General features: G+C 54.9%; 1 protein-coding gene across 1 annotated transcript in view; it reads right to left on the bottom strand.

Moving 5' to 3' along the window:
- ERGIC1 (endoplasmic reticulum-golgi intermediate compartment 1) overlaps positions 1-24,762 on the bottom strand; it is an 83,114-nt gene that overhangs the window by 13,306 nt on the left and 45,046 nt on the right. Inside the window, exons 3-8 of the mRNA XM_081133934.1 lie at positions 22,360-22,432; positions 12,677-12,771; positions 8,911-9,035; positions 6,411-6,515; positions 5,715-5,775; positions 1,389-1,489 (exon numbers count right to left, since the gene is read on the bottom strand). Coding sequence (XP_080990060.1) covers positions 1,389-1,489; positions 5,715-5,775; positions 6,411-6,515; positions 8,911-9,035; positions 12,677-12,771; positions 22,360-22,432 — 560 coding nt within the window. The remainder of the gene's footprint in view (positions 1-1,388; positions 1,490-5,714; positions 5,776-6,410; positions 6,516-8,910; positions 9,036-12,676; positions 12,772-22,359; positions 22,433-24,762) is intronic.

Raw genomic sequence — 24,762 nt, 5'->3', positions numbered from 1 at the left:
ACAGCCCCACTCACTCTCGGGGCAAGCTGGGGCCAAGGCCACAGAGAGAGCTGAGCAAGCTGCTCTGGCCGCTGGGCCCTTGCCAAAGCCTCAGGGGAAGGAGCCTTGGGCAAAACAAGATCGGATGTCTCCAGGGAGAGCTACGGGCAGGGTGACTGTCTGGGTCATAGCCTAGGGCTGAGGGACAGAGAAAAATAATGAAAAATAGCAGCATTTATCCAAAGCCTTATCCAAAGCCTGGTTTTATAAAGGCACTGCCTCATTTAATAACAATCTTATGAGGTGGGCATCATTTTACAAATGAATAAACTGAGGCACAGAGTGGTTATGTGACTTAGTGACTGAGCCGGTCTGAACTGGGAGTCTCCTCCGCAGCTCATGCTCTGTTTAGGCGGCATCCACCTTCTTCCATCTGTCAGACGCTGTCAGCATCCGAGGGTGACAATGGCCCGCCCTCCAAGAAAAAGAACAAAAGAAACAGGCTTCCTTTGGGAGAGTTACACCAGAACATCAGCACGGGTGGATCCCCGAGGAGGGACCTCAGGCCACCCCAGGGGAGGAACCAGCCCGGCGGACCCTGGGCCCTTGCTTAGAATGAATGGTGATGTGACCGGGAGGCCAGGCTCCGGAGCCTGAGGAGAGCCCGGCTCTAATCTCTACTTGGTCATTTTGTAGCTTGACAACCACCTTTCCGTGTCTCGGTGGCCAAATCTATAAAATGGGGGCAATAATAGTTCCAATGTCAGAGCTGTCACAATGGCTGGAAAAGATGGAGGTAGAGAGCTTAGCTTAATGTCCAACCCACTATAGTGCCCAATAAATGAGAGCTAACACTCTTACTATTATTATTATTAATTGAGCTAAACACTGTGCCACTTACAAGCAGTTTGGGAAGCCCTGGAACAGATAAAAAAGGAGAGTCCTGGTGGTAAAGGGGGGACCTCACCCAACGAGCTTCAGGCATTCACATCCCACTGGCAGGGTCCTCTCCTGGGAAGCCTGAGGCTCTGGGCTTGAAACCACTAACTGCTGGTCACCCCATTCCGCTGGCTCTGACCATGCCCTGCTTCCACCGAGGCCTGCCTGCTTCTCCATGACTTTGGCTGTTGGGGTCCTGGGACATTTCTGTTAACCAACGGCCATCAGTGTGACTCAAGAGCCTCATGAGTTTGGATAAAGTGCTTGTGCTCTGTCATATGCTGACCAGTCAGGGTCCTGAATCTGAAGGACCAGGGCCACATGCAAGGCTATAGGGACGTTTGCAACCCCTGGACCTTTGGGGAGGCCACCTGCCTGTTCTTTCTCAAATGGTGCCCAGACATTTGTCACCTCTGCTCTCAGCCAGCAGAGGGCGCTATAGCACGCGGCCGGGCCCAGCCGCCTCCTACCTTGTTGGCCACCGTGTACTGGTAAGAGTACTGCTGCTTGCCACTTTTGTCTTCGTAAACCGTGGGCACGATCTTCAAGATGTAGTCGTGGGAGGCAAGGGCTGCGGGAAGGACACAGCAGAATGAAGCAGGGGGACGGGCACTGCCTGGCTGGCAGCTCTATGTCATTTCAACCTTAAACCAGCTCGGCATTGCTGGTGGCTGGGGGGTGGGGTGCAGGGCTCAGCTTCATTTTCATCACCAAACGACCCCTCTTCATTTTCTCCCTTTGATACCAGGAACTGAAAGGCTCCGCCTGTCAGGATCTTTACTCCTGTATTTAATATTAAAATTCTGGAAACAATGCAGTGTCCATGAATAATGCAACCTATAGGGTGGGTGCTGGGAGGGGCCATGTTCCAAGAGGAACTGTTACATAAAAAGAACCAAGTTACATAACTGGGTGAATAGCATGTTTCTGTGCACTGGGGGCAGGGAAGGCTCAAGCTCTCCACATGTAAAAATACACAGAAGAATTTTCTGGAAAGATACCCAAAAGAATTATTAGCAGTGTTAGCCTCTGGGGAGGAAGGCAGAATATGAACAAGATCACATTTCACTGTGCACCCCCTGGTCCTGTTTGAATACTGTTACTTTTGAAACAAACTGGGTTTAGGTTTTAAAAAGAAAGAGCCCACAAACCAGACAAACTGCACCTATGAAGAACTGATTAACTTCTTTCCCCATTTTCAATTAATAGGAGATCCGCTCTCCCTCCACCTGGCCCTGTGACTCTCAGCCCCACCCCGCTGGGAGGCTGCAGAGGGCAGAGACCGAGCCTTGCTCATCTCCGCGTCCCCAGAACCCTGCACGGGCCTGGCACAGAGCGGACGGCAGCAAATGCTTATTGAATGAATGAACGGATGGAGGGATGACTGGCCAGGGGCATGAATGGGGAGCAGATGAACCGGCTTCTGATAAGCATGAGGTCACCGGAATCAAACTCGAGGCTGACAGAGTGCTGGCCCGAAGCTGCCAAGTATCACCCGGGAAAGGTAGAATTCCCCTGGGCCTCCCGGGATGCAGAGAAGCTCTAGGCCTGTCTATCGCTGCCTCTAGAATCGGAGGCAGGGCCCGTGGGGCTGAAGGAGCACAGACGTGTGGGCTGTGGGTCCTAATCCTGCCTCCGGGCTGAGGCAGCCCCGAGCCCTCGCACTGTCTTTTGCAAGAGGCGGGGTGAAGCCGGGTTTCAGCCTCTTCCTGCTAAGGCTGAGTCTCAGGGAGGAAGGGACAGCGCTTCCTGGACCGTCTTCAGACCTGACTCCTCCGGAAACCTGCGAAGAGCCTGCAGCCTCAGGGCTAAGCCCATGAAGGCCCGGGTACCCCAAAGTGGTCCTCAGAGGGCAAAGCGCTGGAGTCACCCAGGGAAGGCAGACACCTGGGTCTCACCCCTGGATTCCTGCTCAGAGGGCCTGGGGTGGCCTCCAAATCCACCTGCATTTTAAATCAGGAGCCCAAGACCACACTTGAAATACAGTGTTTGAGTGCCCACCACCCCGGGTTAAAACTTGAAGGCCTGAGAATCACCCCTGTAACAGTTCTACTAAACAGAGGGGGTGATGGGAGGGTGAAGCAGGCAGAGGGGGTCAGATATATGGTGACGGAAGGAGACCAGACTCTGGGTGGTGAAGACTCAATGGAGTACATGGATGTTGTCCTATAAAGTTACAGACTTGAAATTTTCTATAATGTTATTAACCAATGTTACCCCGATAAATTACAAATACATTTAAAATAATTGTTAACATCTGTACAAAAAACAGAGGCTCATAAAGAAAAGACGTAAACACCATTCACAAATCCACCATCCACAGGAAACCTTGGATTCGCAGTCTCGTGTATAAACTGCCAGACTCGTATTTATTCATATATTTATGTTTTCCTAAAATTGGATCATACTGTACCTTTTTCTAAGAACTGAACACCAGACACCAGAGCGTAGGCTCCAATGTGGGTTACATGCACTGCCACCTGCCCTGGCATAGGGCCCGGCACATAGTAGGTGCTCTATAAATGCCTGCAGCCTGAATGTCAGTGAGGTTCTGACACACTGCGGTCAGTGGCGGAGCGCACCCCGCGGCGAGGCCACGTACAATGCACTCAGCCAAGTCCCCGAGGCCAGACACAGAGGCTGTTCCTCATCTTCACTGGTAAACAATGACCTAACGACCATCATTTTCCTAAGTCACTGGACACGCTCCTGATTATTTCCTTAGCTTACTCTCTCGTGAGTAGAATTGATGACTCAAATGCAATGACCACTTTCAAGGCCTTTGATACAATTTGCCCAGTGTCCACTACAGCACCTAACACACCCACACGACTCCTTGCCGGCTGACCCCTCCGAGGGGCTGGTGGCCCCAACCCCATCCGCACAGGCCCACACACCCTCCCGCCCTTCACACATCTTATTATGCAAAAGCTCAAATATAGAAAACTAGGGGATCGTGTCACCAACTCCCATGTTACCCTGTCCCCAGAGCCAGCGATGAACAACGGTGACCAGTTTTGTTTCATCTCTACCCTACTGCTGCTCCTCCCCCATTTTATTTTAAAACTAACCCCAGTCATCACATCGATTCATGCACAAATATTTGTTATGTCTCCCTAAAAGATAAGAACTCCTTAAAAAACAACCACCACCACAATGCCACCATCACAGCTCAAATATCAACAACCAGTCGTCAGTATCTTCAAAGAGAGTGGTCTGAGCTAGGAGTGGGTTTACATTAGATAAGGTGGTCAGGGAGGGCCTCTCCGAGGTGGTGGCGTTTGTGCTGAACATGAATAACAACAAGCTGCCCCCGTGGGAAGATCTGAGGGCAGAGGGGCCCTCAAAGGCAAAGGCCCAGCAGGGGGACCAGTTTGAGAGCTGAAGAGATGAAAGCCAGCCCTGAGCCTGGCCATCTGCTGCCTGACCGCATGCATTTTTCTTGCCATGAAGCTTTCATCCTGGCCCCGGAGCAGGCAAGGATTTCTGCCCATACCCTGTGTCGGCTCGCATGTCCTCGGGTCTTCCTACCCTGATCGGGTCCCGTCTCAGACAGCTGAGGGGTCCACGCTACCTGCAAGCACGTGTGGACGGCCACCTTGGGACAACACACTGCGCTTACACAGACCTATGACGACCACCCGCCGCTCGTGACATTCGGACGAACACAAGGAGGTACTGTGGTGACTTGGACGCTGCTTGAGGCAGCACAAATGGGCACGGACCACAGGGAAGCCCCTGGGTAAAGTAAAGCAAATGCCATCAACATCAGTGGCACTGCTGCCACAGTGAAAAACTGGAAACAGACAATTCCCACGAAGAGACAAGGCCTGAATTCAGCCTGGCGGAGCTGCTCGATGGGCACCCGTGCCCCCGTTACTGGAAAGCTATACAACACTGTGGTCACGCAATGAAGCCGAGCACAAAAATCAGCAGGTAGACACTGTCTGTGCTTTGAAGAAATGGCTTCTGTCCGTGGACAAGAGCTCACGGGGACACAGGGAATGAACGGTGCAGTTTCCTGGGGGGACAGCTTGTGCGGAGATGTCTTCTCTTGTTTAGATTTCTGACGATCAGAGAGCAGAATGTATTTTAAGAAGTGAGAAGAAAAGCCTTACGGGTGAAAAAAGTGAGCGCAGGTGAGAAATTAGAAAAGGCAAGGTACCCTGTCCTGAAGGACCTGGCGGGCAGACAGGCTCCCACGCCCGCTCTGCGCACGTCCAAGGCCCCGAGCATGGGCACACTCCTACGGGTAGGTGTGCGTGTGTTCTGCCCGGCTCTCTCTTTAATCAGAGTCGAGGTGCCAGGGAGCTGAGGTGGGAGAGGGCTCAGGGAGGCGGCACCTGTGGGTGGGAGGGGTTCCAGCAGGAAAGGAGGGTGGGGAAGGTGGCCCAGGTGGCCAGACCAGACTGAGCCGCCCACACGCCTGTTCCCACAGTGTTACTGATCTGGGATGAATTCTGGCTCTGCCATCACTCCCTGTGGGACCTTAGGTGATTAGCTCTACTAAGAACAATTACGTGGCCCTCAGGATAACAGTGGTGACAGTAGCAGCTGGTATTCACTGAGCACTCACGGTGTGCCTAGGGCTGCCGCAGACTTTCCCTGGGGATAAGTCACTCTTCCTCCCCTCTCTAAGACAGGGATATGCCACCTCCCTCACAGGCTGGCTGTGGGAAGAAGCCTGGACAGCCTGGCTTTCAGCAAGGACCCGAGAAGGGTGCTCTCCCCTCCCCCACTCCCTCTCCGCTGAACTGGGAATCCCGGGGCTGGACTGTTCCCAACTGGATACATACGGTTGGAGGTGAGTCTGTCCGCTCCTCCGAGAGCATTGAAGGCTCCATGGACATTCTGGACCTGTGGAGAAGCACAGTGAGGTGACCCCAGGATGCTACCACCTCCAGACCCGGCCCTGGCTGTATGGGACCGCCATATGCAATCTAGCTTAGGGACCTCATGGTCCTGAGTTTGCTGCCATGAGTAAGACACTGCTGGGCTAGGCCTGCTGGAGGTGGCCCTCTTGATCACACAACAAGGACTCTCAGGATACTTCATTCACCACGCTAACCCTATTTAATGGCATGGGCGTGAGCAGTAAGGCCGAGGGGGCCATGGAGTCAGACAGGTCTGCTGGGGAACCCTGGACACGTGGCTTCTCTGGTCCCAGCTCCAAGTCGGCAAAATGTGGTGCCCCCTCCCACCTCATAAGGCTGCAAGGACAGAGAGAAGGCATTAGCACTTATCATGAAAAGTGAGTCCCTTACCCCAGCCCCCAGGTCTCAGCTCGAGATCCCAAGCCAGCGCACTGTTGATGGAATGGCAGCCATGGACGCAGAAGCAATGAACCAGAGGGGTGTTGGATGGAGCAGAGGCTCAAGGGGGGTGACCCCTCCGGAGGGCATTGCTCTGTGTCCAGGAAGGACAGGCGGCTCTGATGACACAGCCCCTGTGCACCCATCCCTGACCATGCCACCTGTAGTGTGACTGCTCACCTGTAGCGTATCCCCAAAGGAGAGCTTGTGGATGATATGGGTCATGTCTGGGTTCTGTGGCTGAGCTGTGGCACTGTGTGTGGACACGTGGAAGTTGCCAGGGACCTGGGAAGAGAGGTGAGTGTCAGGAGTTGGTGGGCTGTCCCAGAGATTGGGGTGCAGGGCTCCACCCTGAGGTGGGACACATCTGGATTTTGGACCTCAGTGTGGTCAAGCCACGAGACTCTGGAGGAACCACTCCCCTCTCTGAGCTCCAGGTTCCTCATCTGTAGAATGTGGCAATGACAGCAGCTACCTGAGGGGGCTGCTAGGGTGATGGAGGGAGAGCAGGCCTGTGAAGCACCTGCTGGGCACTTCCAAACAGCACCAGCCAACCATAACCTCCCTGCTCCACACTGGGTTGCAGGATGACCTTTAGGCCTGCAGGTCAACGGAGCTGCCTCAAACTCCAAATCAACACTGTCACCCATTAGAAGGAGTATGGCTTCTGGCTTAGCAGCTTATTTTGTAAGCATGCCTGTTTCAAACACTGTGGGCCTCTCTCAGGAATGGTCCTGTCTTCACTAGGGCCTGAGCTGTGGGCTGCATGGGGGGAGCCTGGCCAGCAGGGCATGGCCTGGCCTCAACGAGCTCACAGTCGAGCGGCTAGCACGGAGCCTGGGCCCTGGGCCCAGGGAGCTGGGAGGGGGAGGCGCAAGCCACTGGTCCTGGGGTGAGCAGGGATGATAGCTAGGCAAGATCTGCCAGGATGGACAGCATCACCCGCTTCAGGGGCCCAATGACCTGTGACAGAGCAGCAGCCGAGTGCCACACATGGGCTCCAGTCTGACCCCACTTCCTAGCTGGGGGGCCTTCAGCACGGTCAGTAACTACTGTGTCTCAGTTTCCCCATCGGCAAAGTGCAGATGAAAATCACAAAGGGTTCCTGGGAGGACTGAACGAGGTGATGAGCGGAAAAGCCGATGGCATCTGTTACCGGGCTGGGTTCATAGGGTGGACACCGTTGTGATCAGAGGCAAGAGGGGACTCTCCCAGAAGAGGGAACAGCACGTACGCAGGCAGGGCCTGGGGAAAAGCCACTGCATTAAAAAATACTTTAAAATTCAGTTTTACTTCTGTAAATAATACCTGCATACATCTGTATTATAAAAAATTCACATGATAAAGTCAAGACTAAAGTCCCTGTCACCTACCACCCCCAGAAATAAGAAAGCGATGGCGTCTGCGCGTGTCCTTCAGGGTTCTGTGCAGTGACGTGGGGGCTCCTGTGGACGTGGGCAGAGATCAGAATCGTGTTTGGGGCCTGGGCCTCCCGCTCCCAGAGTTAAGTGAGTCAAGGAGGCCAGTTCCTGCACATCTGCCACCCGCTGCCACCCCTCGAGCTGTGACTCAGTGGCCCGCTCCCCCTCCACGAGGAATCCATCACAGGTGGCTGACTCATACCGGCACACGCTGGGCTGAGGAAAGAGACGACGCTTTTAGAGCGTGTGACTTAGGAACCTACGTCAGTGCCTCTGAAGGATTTTAAAAATATATAGACGAAGCCAGGCCCCAAGCCCCCGCCGATCCTGCCCTCCTCCTGGGGCGCCGGGTGATTAAGCCCCGAGTCTGCGCTGCTCGGGGCAGCTCGAAACATCCGAACTCTGACATCTGGCTGCTGGCCAGCTTCCTGACGGCTGGAAGGGCAAGAGTAAGCCTGACGCTGCGAGATAAAGGGGTGGGGGTCGCCGCCGACCTCGCCCATCCCCAGGCGGGCTTTCTTATCTGAGCATCCCCTGACTGAGAGCTTCTCGAAGGCATGAATCATTAACCCGCCAAGGGTGGGGGCAGAGGCTGACCTGAGCTGTGCTCTGGAGTGAAGGGACACGCTCGTCATGCCACACGTGACCGAGATGTCAGCAAGAGGGAGCATCGGGGGACCAGGGGGAAAGAGCGGGAGCCTGGGTGGTAATGCTTTTTAGTTTGTATGTCTGTCTCTAGCACTGGGGCTCCACCCACCTATTCAAGGCAATGACCCAGAGCTGATAACCCACCCTGGGACTTGGAAGGTGCTTGATAAAACTTTTTGGAAGGAATGAATATATAGTAGCTCATTTATTCCTCACACAAAGTTTGTGAAAGGGAAGGGCTGGGGATCATTATATAATTATCATCACATCCTCAATGTAAAGATGTAAAAACCGAGGCTAAGGTGGGTTGAGTGACGTGGAGGGAGGCGTTTGGCCAAGAGGGGTGGAGCTGGGACTCGATTGCGGGGCTCAGGGCTGCTAATGCTGCAGCCTTCTCAGCACCATCACCCCCACCTGACCCAGCGAGCACGGGCTCCAAACCCTGCGGAGCTTGGAACCCCCACCCAGGCTCTCCGGGGGAACTTCCAGGCACCTGGATGTTGGCCCCAGCGCGCCAGAGACTGCCTGGGGGAGGCGAGCGGGCGCACAGCTCGGCCACCAGTTTCTGGGGAGGACAGGGACAGAGGGGATGGGGCCCGGGGTCTGTGTACCTTGTTGATGCTGAACTGGCCCTCGAAGCGGCAGCCCACCCCATTGTTCAGCGGGATCTTCATGGAGTTGTCGATGTGGCCCACTTCGTGCCTGCCCATCTCATCCTGGATGTCGAGCCCAACCACTGAGAGAGCCAAGGAGGGAAAAGAGTCACAAACACCCGGAGAAATGGGGTCAAGGGCCAGCCCCCTCCCACATCCACTCCATGGACGGGCGAGTCCCGGCCCTCCAGGCAACTCACAGGCCCGGTCTGGGGCCCAGAGACAGCAAGGAAGTCAGGCAGCGGGGGAGGGAGACTAAGAGGGAGCCAGCCCCCCATGTCCCCCATCACCACTGCCTGTAGCTGGAAAGGACAAGGGAAAGAGATGGGGAGGCAGCAGCCAATGGGGCCAGGACTGCGGGGTGCAGGGGTGACAACTGCCAGACGTGAGGCTGCAGGCAGGCAGCAGAGGGTCAGGGTTACGAGACAGTCTGAGTGCAGGCCCTGCCGCTTTTACCAGCTGTGCAACTCTGGCTGAGGCACTCAACCTCTCTATGCATAAGCTTCTTTCTTGGAAAATGGGGTGATCACAATTAAACTGTCCTTGGAGAACTATGAGGCTCAAATAGTTCATACGTGTATAAAACGCTTAGAACAGGGTCTAACGCACAGGAAGTGGCAGGTGCTTAATAAACTTCAGCACTTAATGTATCTCAGTCTCTGGGTTCATTGGTTGAACTGGCTCCTTCCTTCCTTCACTCATACCTTCTGCTACTCCAATGCCTGTTCCTCCGGGCCCACCCTCCAGGAGCTCAGGCACTTTTCAGGGTTGCTCAGTACACTAGATGGGAAACCTGGGGAGCCCTGGTCCTTGACTCCAGTGCGACTCCACCATCTCTGTGACTCAGTTTCCCAACCTGGAAAATGGGCAGGAGCATGCCAACTGCTTGTCCTGGGATGGTCCAAGTGGCAAGATGGTGGTGGTAGGGTCCCCATAAACTACAGAAACCCAGGAATGTCCCTGAAAGGAATTCTAGGAAGGAGGTTGCCATATAGAGAAAGGGCAGCTGGAAGTATCTTTTTAAAAAGTGAGCCGATCCTAAAATGGAACAACGGGAACAACCCCGGATTCCTCGGTGGAGACGGACTTGAGTGAGGGCCCTCCATGCAAGAGAACGGGCCACAGCCATTAGCAAGGGCGCTCGCGGGCCTGCAGGACGTGGGCAGGCCGATGCCATAGCAATTGGTTTGAAAGAAACGCCGCGGGTCCCGGCCTGAGTCAGCAGTTCCGTCCCGGAAGCCTGTCCTCCAGATGCACAAATGACTACATGTGTGCAAGGCTGCTCCGGCCAACCTTCTTTGAAATGGTGACAACTGGAAGCAACCCAACTGCCTGTTGACAGGGGCCTGGTCAAGGGAACAGCCCCCTCTGGAATGCTGGGCTGCAGGTACAGGAATGAGCTAAATCCACACGTGGGAGAGGCTGCTCGCGCAGGGCAGTGGCTCAGTGTGGGGCCGCACCTCGAGCCAGTTACCTAACCTCTCTGTGCCTCAGTTGCCTCCTCCATCCTATGTTTCTGATTAAAGATAATTAAAACAGCGCTGACTATGCGCTAGACGCTCTTCTAAGTGCCTTTTATTCAAGAACCCACCATCTGGACACCCCTGTGGGGAAGATCATATTGTCAGACTCACTTTTTGGGGAGACACTGAGGAACAGAGAGGTTAAGTAACTTGCCTGTGATCTCACAGCTAAGAAACGATGAAGCTTGAACTAGAACCCGTGGAGCCTACGCCCTGTAGGCACTCGGCTAGAACACCTCTCATCCTAATGCACTAATACAGCCGAAGCATCCAGGGCAGGGCCTGGCCCAGACTCAGGGCTGAATAAATGCCAGCTGTGGCTATTGTTTCACTAATCCTATGAGTAATAGAAGAACAGCTCCAAGGTCTTAGCTGAAAAAAGAAACCCCAGAAAGGTCCCATACAGTTGGGTCCCAATTATGGAAAAAGAGAAAAACAATGTTGACAGACAGATAGGCAGGCAGGCAGGCAGACGGATGCAGGGGTGGGGGAAGGGGTCCCAGCTGCTGGCAGAGGCTTCCTCTAGGGTGGATGGCACACTGGGCAACATGTATTTCTTTTCCTTTTTTCTTGATTTATTTCTGTATTTTGAACAAGTATCTTTTTAAAGTATTAAAAAAATGCATTCCTGTATTAGTTGTGTAACCAAAAAACCCATCATTTGAAAGCAGGATATGGGATTGGATTGGATACACGGCATGACCTCAGAGGGTTTAGAAATGTACAGAAAGGAGAGCCAGCGGGACGGAATGGCCTGGACTGTCAGCCGAGGCTGTTGTAGGGGGTGAATGATGGGCGATTTCTTCTCTCTCTGCTGCCTGGAATTTCCAAAGATACAATGATGGGCACACTTTTTTTTCTATAATATAAACTTGAAGTTCTTTTAAAAAATTCCAGAGTGTGGGGCCCTAGCAGGAGCCACTGGGGTTCAGGGGATGGCCCTGCAGAGCAGTAGGGCCCCACGGGCCGGTGCAGCCGCAGCTTGAGGTCATCGTCCCCTCTTGGGCCACTGCCTGGAGCTGGGACCGAGCCTAGAACCACATCCCTTCCCTCCCCTGCCCCAGAGGACTGGTCCCAGTCCTCTGGCCTAAGAATTTCCTTGTTCCAGAGACATGACCAATTCCTGAATGAGAAGCTGCCAGAGGAATTATTTTTCTAAGAGAAAGAGAATAAAATAAAAATAAAACCGACCTATTTCAACAGGTTCCCTGGCTCGCGGCCCACCGTGGATCCAAAATTGTGATGCAATTCTCACCAAAAGCAGTAACAGGGCTGACTCGCCCAGTGTTCTGCCCTCAATAGGAAGGGGCCTACGTGCCAGGCTGGGGCAGAGGAATAGCTAAAACCCCAGTCCTGGTGGGGGTACCCAGTCCACTCGCCTGCAAGTCTGGGAACCAGCCTATCAACATCCTCTCCACAACTTCAGGCAATAGATAGCACTAAGCCCATTTTACAGATGAGGAAACTGAGGCTTGGAGAGGTTTAGCCAGGGTCACACAGTTTCACTGACCAAAGGAGCCAGAATCTGATGCCACACACCAGACTTCCAATGAGTTCTGTTTAAACAAATAATTCATTCTTTTGGTTGAAACAAACGAAACAAACCAAACAGAGTGTGAAGCCAAAAAGGAAGTTTTCTGACAGCTGGTAGCAGCTCAGAGCTGCATACTTCTCCAGGTGACTACTCTTGGCTGGTTGGAGGTTACGTGACCCCCACCCATCACCCACACACCACCCTGCAGCCGTCAGTCAAGGGTATACGATGCGGATGATAACAGGTTAACAAGAGCCTGGCCCCTTGCTACCAGGTGGGACAAACTGGTGTCATTCACCACTCATCTCGGCTGGTCCTCTCGCCTCCCGGCCACCCTGCCGCCCTGCCAGGTTCCTGCTGAGAGCTCTCCCTCAATAAATCATTTGCGGAGGACCTGCTTCTTATAAACCTGACCTAAAGACCCCCCCGGCACGGCTACTCTCTGGAGGTAACCCCCATTAGCAGTTTCTTGCTTTTATTCCAGAAAACCACCAGCTACATTCCCACGTGATCACACTCTCCCCCAAAAAGAGTGGGGAGACTCTTGTGCCGCCTGCCGGCAGTTTGCCCGTCCGCCTGGCTGGGCCTGGGTCTCTCTCCATTTCCGCCCCAGCGGCTCTGCCTAATGGAGGGGCTTGCCGGGCGGAGGGCTGCTGGAAATACTCACATTCACAGTGCAAATTGGGTAAACTGATGTTCAGGCTGACATCGATCTTGCCCCCGCTCTCCTTGTCCGGGTCATCGACATACAGCTCATTCACGCTGAGGGAGACAAACACAGAAGCCTTTGCTGAGGTGGAGGCACCCACCCCAGCTGCAGGCGACAGCCAGGGACCACCTCGGGGGCGGTTCCTGCTCCAACAGCCTGCACCCCCCTCTGGGGGGAGCCTGGCCTGCTAATGACAGGGCAGCAGGCCCCCATCCATGGCTGGCGCTCTCCAAGTGCTGGCCTTCCCACTCAGAGGGCGGGATGGGGTCCTGGCAAGAGCACAGGAGTCAGATTCAAGTTCCAATCCTGGCTCTGCCACTCTCTATGGGAACTCGGCAGGTGTTGCCTCTGTCACACGGGGTGTGAATGGAGTGGTGTGAACACTTAAATGAGAACTTGGCCCTTACTTGGGATCAGAGCCTGGCACCAGCAGGCACCCAGCATTTCCTTCCTCCTCTCTGGAGCACCCCTCCCACCCCACTGTGAAGTCGGGGACTCCCTGGGTGCCCATCCTCAGGTCCCTTGGGGGACTCTTACAAACCCTCGGGGGGTACCAGGTCTGAGAACAACCAGAGCAATGTATCAGTTTCTTGTGGCTGCTGTAACAAATTGTCAGACAGTTAATGACTTAAACCAGCACACATTTATTATCTTCTGCTTCTGGAAGTCAGAAGTCTAGAACGGGTCTCCAGGGCAGAATGCATTTTCTTGCCTTTTCCTGCTTCTGGAGGGCCCCTCAGCTCAGTCTTTCCTTCATCTTCCAAGCCAGCTGTGTGGCATGTTCTCTCCTCTCTAACTCCTCTTAGAAGCACTCTTGTGATCTCACCCTGCCTACTTGGCTAACCCTGAATCACTTTCCCATCTCAAGAGCCCTGACAGTCACATTTGTAAAGTTCCTTTGCCTCATAAGTTAGTTACCAGTTTCAGGGACAGGGATGTGGACATCTCTGGGAGGAGGCATAGTATTGGGGCAGGTGCTTTTGGGGAAAATAGCACCACACTGAGACCTGTGAGCAAAACTCATTTATTCAACCAACACCTCTGGACACCTGGCCTGGCCGGCACTGGAGTGAGGAACCAGACAGACGTGGTCCCTGCCTTCGCGGAGCCACAGACACTGCCGCCTCCTGGATAAAGGGCTCACACCAACTACGATGGCTGCTTTGACGGAAAGCGGTGGGTGCCCGACAGGAACGGACGGGCTGGCTGCCCTCTGGGACACTGGCTTGGAAGACTACTCTGAGGAGGTGGCAGCTGAGGCCTGAGGGTGCGGAGGCTGTCCTGGCAAGGAGGGATAGGGGACCCTTGGGACAGCGCAGCGGAGGCCTGGAAGAGGGAAGGGCACGGCTCCTTTGGGAACAGAACGAAGGTCACGTTGGCTGCTGTGTGGAGCAGAGGGAAGGGGTGTGTGGGACAGTCAGAGGACGGGGGGGGGGCAGGTCAGGCTGCACTTAACTAGGCCCCCTCTACCTGCTGCAAGGAAGGCTGACTGAGGGGCCACCGTGCCTTAGGGAGACCAGACAGGAGGCTGCTGCGGGTGCAGGTGAGTGATGGTGGCCTGGCCTGAGGATGGAGAGGAGGGTGGGGGTACTCGATCAGGCAGGGCTTACTGATAGATGGAGCATGAGGGAGGGTCAAGGGAGGCACTCGGGCATTAGAGAAGCTGGATGGGTGGGAGGGAAAGGCACTGGAGCTCAAGGTGTCTGGAGACATCCCTGGGGAGCCATGTGGGAAGCCTGGTTCCCAGATAACTCCCCACGCGGGGGGCGAATCTACGGGCTGGCCTGGTGGGCAGCTATGGGCAGTGCTGGGGCAACCCCTTGGGTCCTGTGCACAGGCTGTGAAATAAAGGACTGTGGCCCTAAACAACCCGACTCCGTGAGCCTTGTCAGTGGCCACTTCTTTGGCAAAGAATGGGTCAGGCCAGGGACAGGGCATTTTGTCTTTACTAAGACCCTGTCTTTGTGCTCCATCCCCTAGTGTGATACAGCTGGTGCTCAATTAATAAGAAATGGTGGTCTCACAGTCACACCCGGGGCTTCTTTACTTGTGGGGTCGAGAATGTTCCCAGAAATGAGAGAGAAACCTGCACAGCTCAGCCTTCAGATTGCTGGGCCCAGTCAGGTCTGTGTGCATTCACGTGGTCCCATCTGCCCCTGTGAAAGGCCCTGACCCCCATTCTAAAGGCAGGAAATGGAGGCGCAGAGAGGGTGAGTCCCATCCCCTAGGTCACACAGCAGAAAATGGCTAAGCTGGAATCCCAACCCCGGTCTGCCTTCTGCCTGAGCCCCCGGGCTCCCTTTGCCGCCCTCCCTCTTGTCCTCAGCACCAGGGGGAACATGAGGGGGCCCTGGCCCGCTGAGGCCACAGGGTGTGGGGTGAGGAGACTAGGGAGGAACAGGAAGAACAAATGGGCCAGAGGGAGGAGCAAACAGGATCAGGGGAAGTTATGCCGGAGGACTGACTTCCCCACAGCCAATGCCCCTCCTTACCCTTCAGCACCCAGTTTCTACCCGGCCTTCAATCGCAGCTCGGAGGGCTGCTGAGTAACTGCGGGGTGATTAACAGGATGGTCACGGAGGAGAGCCCCCGGCTTCCCTCCCAGCCCAGCCAGACTCTTCCTCGAAGCTCCTCACCTCTCCCACCTGGGAGGCGGGGCCTCGAGCAGCACTGAGGGATTATGGGATGATGTCACCCCTGGCATCCTGGGCGGGTGACCTCAGCTCAGGTGTGGTGCCAAGGTGAGCTCACCCTTGAGCCCCAGGAGGCCTCTCCCAGCCCAGGGGCCCAGGGGCCCAGGCTCCCCTGCTGCCCAAAGGGGCGGAGGAGCTGGGAGGGCGGAAAGCGCACTCACCGCGGGGCCCAGGGCTGATCTGCTCACACAAGGCTAGAACCGGCTGCTCCCAGGCGCCCTCCTCAAGGCCCCGGGCTGTGGGATAAACGGCTCAGTCACCTGTCCACCCGCCGGCCAGGTGAGGTCAATGAAGCCACCTCCTGAGAGAGTCCAAGGCAAACGTTCCAGCTGCTGGCTCCCCGCCCGCCAGCCAGCTTCACAAGCCCACCCATAGCCACAGCTCAGGTGCCTGCCAAGGCTGGTAACCTTCTCGCCTGGGGCTGAACTGATATTCAAAGGTGATTTTATAAGCCCATTTGGAGCTAAAAGAAATGCTTTTTACGGATTCACCACTGTTTGGGGACTTTGATGGGCCTGATTCTTCCTGTCACTGGCAAGGGTGATGAGAAGACCCCTGGGGCAGTGACAGACAGAGGTGGGCTCACCACCTGGCTCTGCCACCGAGAAGCTGGGGGAACTAGGACAAGTCACTTCATCTCTCTGAGCCTTGGTTTCCTCAACTGTAAAACTGGTAGAACTTTCTATGCAGTTTAACGACAGGCAGAATTATTTGATGGGAACAGAAGTCAGAATAGTGGTGCGGGGTGGGTTACTGAGTGAGAGGGGCACAGGTAGTTTCTGGCTGGTGGAAATGTGTTGTCTTGATGGGGCGACAGTGATGTGGGTGTCATGTAAACACAGGCAAACAGTCTTCAAGGGCCATCTTTAAGGCCTGTGCACTTTGCCACCTCTAAGTTATATACGCCTCAATAAAAAAAGGAGAGAAAAACAGGAAGGAGGGAAGACAGGAGAGAGGGGGACAGAAGTGGGCAAGGGGTGCTGGCTGCTTCCCAGGGCTGGGCGAGGCCTGGCCATGAAGTGGCAGGCTGCCCGGGCAGGGCTGTGTCACTCTCTTAACTCTGTAGGGCGCGGCACAGGCCCTTTTCGGTAGAAGGCATCACGGTGGAAGCCCAGGCTCTCAGGTTCAAATCCCGGTTCTGCCACCTACTGGCTGATCGACCTTGGCCAAGGGTCTTCGTCTCCGTCAGCCTTGGTTTCCCCAGATGTAAGACGGGGGCAATCACAGATGTGGCACAATCTCAGTAAATAGTAAGTGCTCAGTAAGTGTGCACTACTCTTGTTATTAATGCCAGTGTTTGCCGAGTTGATAATAACAGGGTAGCAACAGAATCCAGGGCACAGCGCTGTGGTACGGCTCAAACGTGCCCACGTGTGTAAGGCGCCCGGCACAGCCCTGGGGACTCCTCAGGCCCGCAGGGAAGCCAGCCTTGCTTACAACTAATCAGGGGAGATGCCCCTGTTCTGAGCTCCCAGAGGGTCTCAGGCACTATGCTGGGCCTTCCACATAGTATCTCATTTAAAACGCAGAACAAGCCAGGGTTTAATAGGGGTTACCTTTCTCTTTTCACAAGAATAAAACCAGGCCCGAAGGGAGACAGATAAAGACTGGCCAAGGTCGCGCGACCAGGAAGAGGCAGAGGCTGGATCTGAACCTAGGGCCCCCGGAGCCCAGTGCCATATTCTTTCCATTGAATGACACCGGATGGGACAGGAATCAATGAAAAACTGAGCGGCAAGTGTCCCCCAAGTAGACCTGTGATGCAGGAGTCACCATCTTTCTGATCATTTCCAGGTGTTCACCCCCACCCATGGCCCATATAATATCCACAGCGTATGGGGGTGCTCAGGGGTCCACTCTGTTTGTGCCCCCAAAGCCTCTCTCTGCCACACCCCATGGGTGGCAGCACCTGACTCCCCCATAAGATGAGGGCTCTGTGATACCAGCACAGGGCAGGGGCTCACAATCTCGGCAGACGGAATGAACGGGGGAGGTAACCGACGGTGCTGGTGGAGGAGTGAGGGGTGCATTCCAGGTGGGGGACGCCAGGCAGCGTCAGGGAGTCTGGCGGATGGCGTGGGGGGGATGAGCCTGGCCATGTAGGGAGCGGGAGAGAGGAACTGGGGAGGTGTGTCGGGGGAGCGTAGGTGGAATGTAATGGAGGGCCTTGAAATTCTCGGCTGAGGCGTGAGTCGGATGACATCCATGGAAAACAATTTTATTTGCTTTTAAAAGAGCACTTGAATAGTTCAGATTCCTGCCCAAAGTCGCTGACCTCCATGCTTAATAACTGGACTTGATGGAAACTTGCACAGCAGTGAGGCCCAGAGCAAGGGCCTGGGTGGGAGGGGAGGGCAGAGGCGCAGGTTAGATAAGCAGCTCTCGGTTTCACATCCTGCCCAGTCCAGGTGTAAGTGCATCGTTACCTACCAGGTGATAACGCCCCCAAATCAGCCCTTCGCAGACACCCAGTCCTGCCCCCACCCCTTCTCCACAGCTGTCACCCTAGGACCCTCGGCCCCTCTGCCCCAGGTCATTGCCAGCCTCCTCACGTGGGCCCTGGCCTCGGGGTCACCTCTTCATGAGAGGTGAGCTTTCTGAGGCATGAACCTGATCCTGTCACTGAAGGGGCCCCCATTGCTCCGTCATGTGACAACTGTGGCTCTCTACCCGGCCCTGGCCCCCAGCAGTGGCTCCGAGGGAGATGGCGGTTCCTCCTCCTGGTTAAGCCACTCGCCTCCTCACTCTGGGCCCACTAGGGGAGCGTGTGAGGACATGGGTCAAGGTAACCCCAAGTTCCCACTGGGTGGGCAATGGCCTCCTGGAGTCCCAACTGCCTGCTCGGCCCCCTCACCAGGGAGGGAGCATCCAAGTCCTAGTCAACTATTCTGACCAAGAAGTGGCGGCTCCAGGCGCCTGGGGCGCCAAAATGCTCTGGACAGAAAGGGGTGGGATGGCAGGCTGGGCGATGCTCTGGCATCAGACAGACCTGGGTTTGACTCTGGCTCTACCACTTACTAGCCTCACTGTGGTTTTAGCCTCCTGGTGCCTCAGTTTCCCCAGCTGTAAAGTGGGGCTAACGCTAACAGCAGTACCTACTTCAAGGGCTTTTGTGATGATTAAATGAGCTGATCATCGTAAATTACTATCCTGGGTGGCCTGCACCTGGTCACCTACTATATAAAATCAGAATTGGAAATTATAATGACTTGTATTATGCTACAAATTACCGATGGAGAGTTCCAGTTGCTGCAGTTTCTTATTGTAAATCCTTATCAGGTTAATAATTAGGAGCAGCCAGAGCCTGGCAGTAAAGGCTGGAATGTTCTGTGGCTACGTTCTCCGAGGTGGGAGGGCAGGGTGTGCTCCCCTGGAAAGTCGGGCCTCACAGCACCCTGGGGGGCCCTTTCCCAAGCATAATTAACGGCCTGTCCAGCGCCCAGGTTGGAGTCCAACCACCCAAACAAACAGGCCTCTCTCCCACTGGGCCAGGCCAGAATAGCGTCTTATGTCACCGATAACCACAGGCCAGGGTTGGAGCAATGTTGATCCAACCAGTGGTGACCTCATTTCCTTGGGTTACAATCTCATGGAGGGTGGGGGGCTGACCCACTGTGGTCACACAACTGCCAGGGAGGGCAAGCTGCTCCGAAAAGGAAAAGAATTGTGACCTTCCTTTCCTCCCGAATTGACAGGGGTCCCCAGGGGTCAGACAAGATTCTAATTTAGGGGAGACCCCAAAGGAGCAATCTTTTTCCCTCTCGGTTTTTCTGTGGTGTCCTCGATCCTCACCCTTGCAGACTCCCTTTGGGCAACTTCCATACTACGGTTATGTGGCAACAGATAGAAAGGGACATTAGGGTCACTGCATCATTGTAAACAGAGCCTCTGGCCCCGACACATCTCTCTTCTGGTCCCCACTTCCCTTCCTCTCCCCAGCCACTCTCTGCAAATGGAAAAGTGCTTGTTAGCCCAGGGCTGGACGCGGGCAACACCCAATGAATGGCCTCTTGTTCTGGTTTCTTCCTTCACCCTGATCTTGCTTCCTCTCCAGGGACCCGGTGGGACCAGAGCGTCCAGGGTGCCCTCAGGAGCCAGGAAGAGGAAGCCCGAGGGGGGGAGGGGGCAGGGCAGTGGGAACACTGTGCTCCTGAAAAAGGAGGGCCCTGCCCTGGGTACACAGGAGGAGCTGTCCAGGCTTGCTAGAGTGGCCCTTCACCCAGCAGCCAGGGCCCCAACCTGCTCCAGATGCAGGCTCTGACGTCACTACCCGCCTGCCTGGGGCCGCTGCATCAGCTCCCCCCCAGCTCGCTACGAGCTGAGCTGAAAGCAGGCTTCCTAAGCCGCCCCCACAAAGTGAGCAGGAGGCGAGGAAGGCCGGTTCTTAACTCAAAGGAGGGGACAGGGAAATGAATGTTGTTGGGGGGCTGATCACATGCCAGGTGCTGAGTGCCTTACACCTTTTTAGTGTTGGATGGGTAAATATGAAATAAGTAAATGCATGAAGAGACAGGATCTACTGATATCCAGCCCTACAATGAGTTCCTTTCAGGCACACCTTGCTTTATTGCACTTTATGGGAGTTGTGTTTTTCACAAATGGAAAGCAAGGCCCCCCCACCAGCAAGAAGATGCCACCTCGCTTTACTGCGGGGGTCTGGACCCAGCCCCGCAGTATCTCCGAGGTGTGCCTGTAATCTTGTGCAAGCCTCACAAAATAGCACACGCTTCTCTATCTGCTACCCTGCTGTGCCTTGTTCTTCAGAGCCCTTATCACCAACTGATATGTTCTAGTGTTGTTTGCTTGTTGACCATCTGTGTCCACTGCCAGCATTTTCGGCTCCTCTGAGCATGGAACCACATAGCAGTGAGTAAGGAGACCTGGCCCCTGGCTTCTGGGGCTCAGGACCAAGGATGATTTCCGTTAATGCAGGGCAGTGTGCTTGGCCTGGCTCAACCTGCTCCATGTTCTGCCCTCCCTGCTGGCTCCTGCCACACCAGCTCCCTATCTGCACTTCACACACACCAGGTAATTCCTGCCTCAGGGCCTTTGCACCTGCTAGTAACCTTGCCTGGAACATAAAAGGTCACCTACCTGGTGCCTGGGACATGGTCAGGATTCCCTCCTTGTTACTGTCACACATGTACCCCTCTCATCTTGCTCAGAACATGAGGGGCCTGCATAACAACCCCCCTTCCAGGGAATGGGGTGCAGTCTGGCGAGGGCCAGCAGGTGCAGGTGCCTGGCTCAGCAGGTCTCAATCTCTTACTGATCTCCCTGCTGCCACCTCCAACTCATGACAGGGTAACCCCTAGAGGTCCATGGCCCAAATGTGCAGGTGGGAAGACATGAACTCAGACAGGACATCCCCCATTAGTGGCTGGGTATGGAGGGAACACAAAGTCCTTTCTCTGGCCCCTGCATGATCGGGGGTCATGTGCTGGGGAACAGATAAGCCTCCCCATACCTGGAAGGGAGTGTAACTGATCCACTGTCCCTTGTTTTGCCAGCAATACTGAGACCCAGAGAGGTTCGGCAACTTGCCCACGATCACACAGCACAGTGGTAATTGAGCAGAGACCTGGCCCCGGGTCTCCCATTGCCTTGTCCAGTACACTTTCCAGCACTCTATGAGGACCCCTGGGCTTGGGTGCCAGAGGATTTAAAAAAGATCAGAGGGACAGGGAAGGCAAACCCTTTCACACCAGTGGAGGCAGGAAGCTACATCCAGAAACAAGTTAAGGGGAGGTGAGTCCAGCTCGGAGTGGCTCAGCAGTTAAGCACTGACCTATGACCCAGGAGATCATGGTTTGATTCCTGGTCAGGGCATATGCCCAGGTTGCAGGCTTGATCCCCCCGGGGGGGGGGGGCAGTGCAGGAGGCAGCCAAGCAATGACTCTCTCATCACTGATGTTTCCATCTCTCCCTCCCTCTCCCTTCCTCTCTCTGAAATCAATAAAAACATATTTAACAAACAAACAAACAAAAAATGGTGGGACAAGAAGGCCTCAGGAGGCACCTCCTAACTGCATGACTGTGGGCAAGTCCCCTGCCTTTCTGATCCTCAATTTCCTCATCTGTAGAGAGAGGACAATGGCCCCCATGACTGTTTGAGGATTAATGGTGGTCATGCTGATACAGCAACAAGGCCCACCTGGGACCAAGCAGCTATGTTTCCAGCTTCCCACTGTCCTATGGCTGAGAGGGTGGCAAAGGAAACGAAGAAATTCCATGAGTGAGAAAAAAAATTCCAGTGTTGGACAGGGAAGTGAGTGGCCAGGGCTTAGGCCTGTGATCACTTTCTAGGTTGTAAACACGGAAACAGACAGGTCTGGAGGCCTCAAGCCCAGGGCCAAGGCAGGATGCTCCTGGGTCCAATTCCGTCTCAGAGGGACATCCAGCGAGGCCGTGACTAAATAATTCCATTGGCATCTGCACTGCACGCAGCCCAGAGCGTTTACTAGGAATTGGAGACGGATTCACAGTGCGTCAGCTGCTGCCAGGAAGCCCACACTGATTCCTCACCGAGTGTGGGCCTGGGAACAGGGCAGGGGGCTTGGGGCTGAGCCGAGGGGGCCGGGCCTGATGTCACAGCCTCGCCCCCTCGAATGGGAAGCTGCATAGTTTCTCTGAACTCTCCCAGCTTTAGCATCAAATGACCCTGTGATGAGTCAGCGGGAGGAAAAGCCCCCTGGCCGAACAAAGGGATGGCAGAGAGCAACTGAGTTCTCTCCTCCTGGGGACCCAGGGGGCCTTCCCCACAGAACTGGACCCGAATTTCCCCTTCAGCTTTAAGGAAGCAGCGTTCGCTTTGGCTCTAACTTCAAATCCCTTTTCAGAGACAGAGGAGCGGCAGTGCCACAGGCTCGGAAAGGGAGTTGGAAGGTTCGGAGGAGCCCCGCCCCTTCTCATCTGGGAAGGCTCTGGAATGTGGGGGGGGTGACTTACACTTCTGTGGTTATGAATCCAGTGAGCTCCGACAGGAAGAGGAAGAAGATGAAGAGGCAGCAGCAGACGGAGACTGCAAGACACAGACACGCACAGTGAGGGTGGAGGGCGCTGAGGAGGAAGGCAGACCCCCCCCGCCCTCAGGGAAGAGGGGCTCACAGGGGGTGCGAGGGACACCCCTTGCTCACCCTTCCTACTCTTGATCTCAATATGAAGCAGCCCCGCTCCCAGAAAGGGAGACTGGTGCTGATCGGACTCTCCAGTGCGGACCAGCCTCCTCCCAGGCAGACCCTCGAGGGGCGGCCCAGCGTTCTTGCACAGAGTCCTTTAATGCAGAGGTCAGTCAGACACGGGAGCCAAGTGCTGGCCCACAAATGGGCTTGAGAGGGACATGTTTTAAAATATGGAGTCAGCCCTGAACAGTCTGGAGATTGCCCATAAAAGTCCAGATTTCTGGCTACTCCAGAGCACTCAAGCCCTTGTACCCACATGGGGTCTGAGCTCATCAGTTTGCCACAGGCCCCACCACTCCCTCCTGCCTCCCTCATTCCTAGGCCGTGTCTGTTGCCATGGTACCATCAACATTGTGCCCGTGGCCCCACTGAAAGTAGGGAAACGAGGATACCAAGCTCTGCACTTCAAGAGAAGGGCCCGTCGGAAACGCAGAGAGTAGAACAGGGCGCCAGGGTTGGCCCACTCCACTTGTACTGCCCTTATCTGCCTGGCCTCTGACGATGTTGCGTTTGTGGCTCTGGAGTCACTCTTTGGGGCAGGATATAACAAGTATCCAGGGGTCTGGCCCTCAGCTCATCTCCAGACCCATATTCTGACACCCCTCAAACATCCAACCACCCAGCCACACCGATCCACATGCTGTTTCCTAAATATGCGTCTCACTTCTGTTCTTTTGCTGCTGTGGTTCCTCTGCCTGGAATGACTTTCCCATCTTCCCTCCTCCTCCATGTTCATCCTCTGTGTGGTGAACTCCTACTCATCCTTCTAGGCCGAGGCCCAGCTCAAATGTTCCTTCTGGTGGGAAGCTCACCCGGTCCCCAGAAGTGGGGCTGGTTACTCTTTCCTCTGTGTTCCCAGCCTCCATTTGAACACTTCCCACATTTTAATGGTTATTGATGGCTGTTCCTCTTACTAGACTGATATCCCAGAAAGCAAAAGCTCCAAGCTCCAGAGCTCGGCCTGGGGCTGGGCACACGGGAGGTAACAGAAGCTATTGTGTAAGGCAGGGAGTCAGCCCCCCGAGTCCTGAATGAGGGCTGAGCATGCCTCAGCTGGGCTTGTCTCAACGCCATGTAGTGGGCAAGGGCTCGCACGCTGTGTCCCTGGACACAGAGGTAAAGTTCCTTAACCTTTTCCTGCCTTAGTTTCCCCATCTGTAAAATGGCAACAGTACACTAGCTCATTATTAGGACTTTTAGCACAAAGACCTTGAAAGGTCTGGTGGCTTGGGAACAAATGGGCCAGCCCTTAGTTTCCTGCAGAGAGAGAGAGAAAGTTCCCAGCCCCACTTGCTGATTCTGCTACATTCCCGACAGCCGGTGCCTGGACTGGTGAGCCCTCGGGATGGATGCTGAAACCGATCACCGCCATCACTGCTAGTAGTAGTAGTGTTATTTCATCATATCCATCCATCCATCCATCCATCCATCCATCCATCCATCCATCCATCCACAGTCAGAGATGCATTCTGGGTGAGGAGAGAGAGCGGGTGTTTGCTGGGCATCTACTATACGGCCTGCCATGGGAGCATTAATAGACACTCGTGACTGCGCACTCCCAGGGGACGCGGCACGAGCCCATGTTCAGGGTGTAGATATGAAGGCTCAGAGAGAGGAAGAGACTGGCCCTGGGCCATACTGCGCGGGGGACAAGACTGGAACCTGCGCATCCTAGAGCCAATTCCCAAAGAAAAGCAACCCCAAGAGCTCAGGCTCCAAGTGAAGGGCCCAGGGACATCCCCAGGGTCCCCAACAAGCTTCCAAAACCACACCAAGACACGGGGGATACTAGAGTTACTCCCCAAATTCTGAAAGAGCTGTACGGGGCAGCATTAAAGGGTTTCACTTTTTTTGGAAGCGGTAATACACACACATGATGAGAAAGTGGCCGAGCTGCGTTAAAAGGCACAGACCATGCGAGTCTTTCTCACGCCTGACCGCAGTCTCCTGCCTCAGGTCCACCGTTACAATCTTGTGTCCTTCTCGGTCGCATGAGCTCAGACGTGTAACTCCTTTTTTCTAAGCGAACAGCAGCCCAGGGCACACGCCCCTTCGGCTGCGAGCTGCTCCATCAGCAACCCGTGCCCAAGCAGGTGCCGCGTCGGTTTTACACAGGGTGCCCACGTTTGCCCGTCTCTATGGGCCAGGCACGGATTTCTAACGCCTCCTC

Source organism: Miniopterus schreibersii (assembly GCF_964146895.1).
Source record: "Miniopterus schreibersii genome assembly, chromosome: 4".
NCBI lineage: Eukaryota > Metazoa > Chordata > Mammalia > Chiroptera > Miniopteridae > Miniopterus > Miniopterus schreibersii.
Note: the sequence above shows the minus strand (reverse complement) of the source record. Positions and strands in the feature narration are given on the sequence as shown.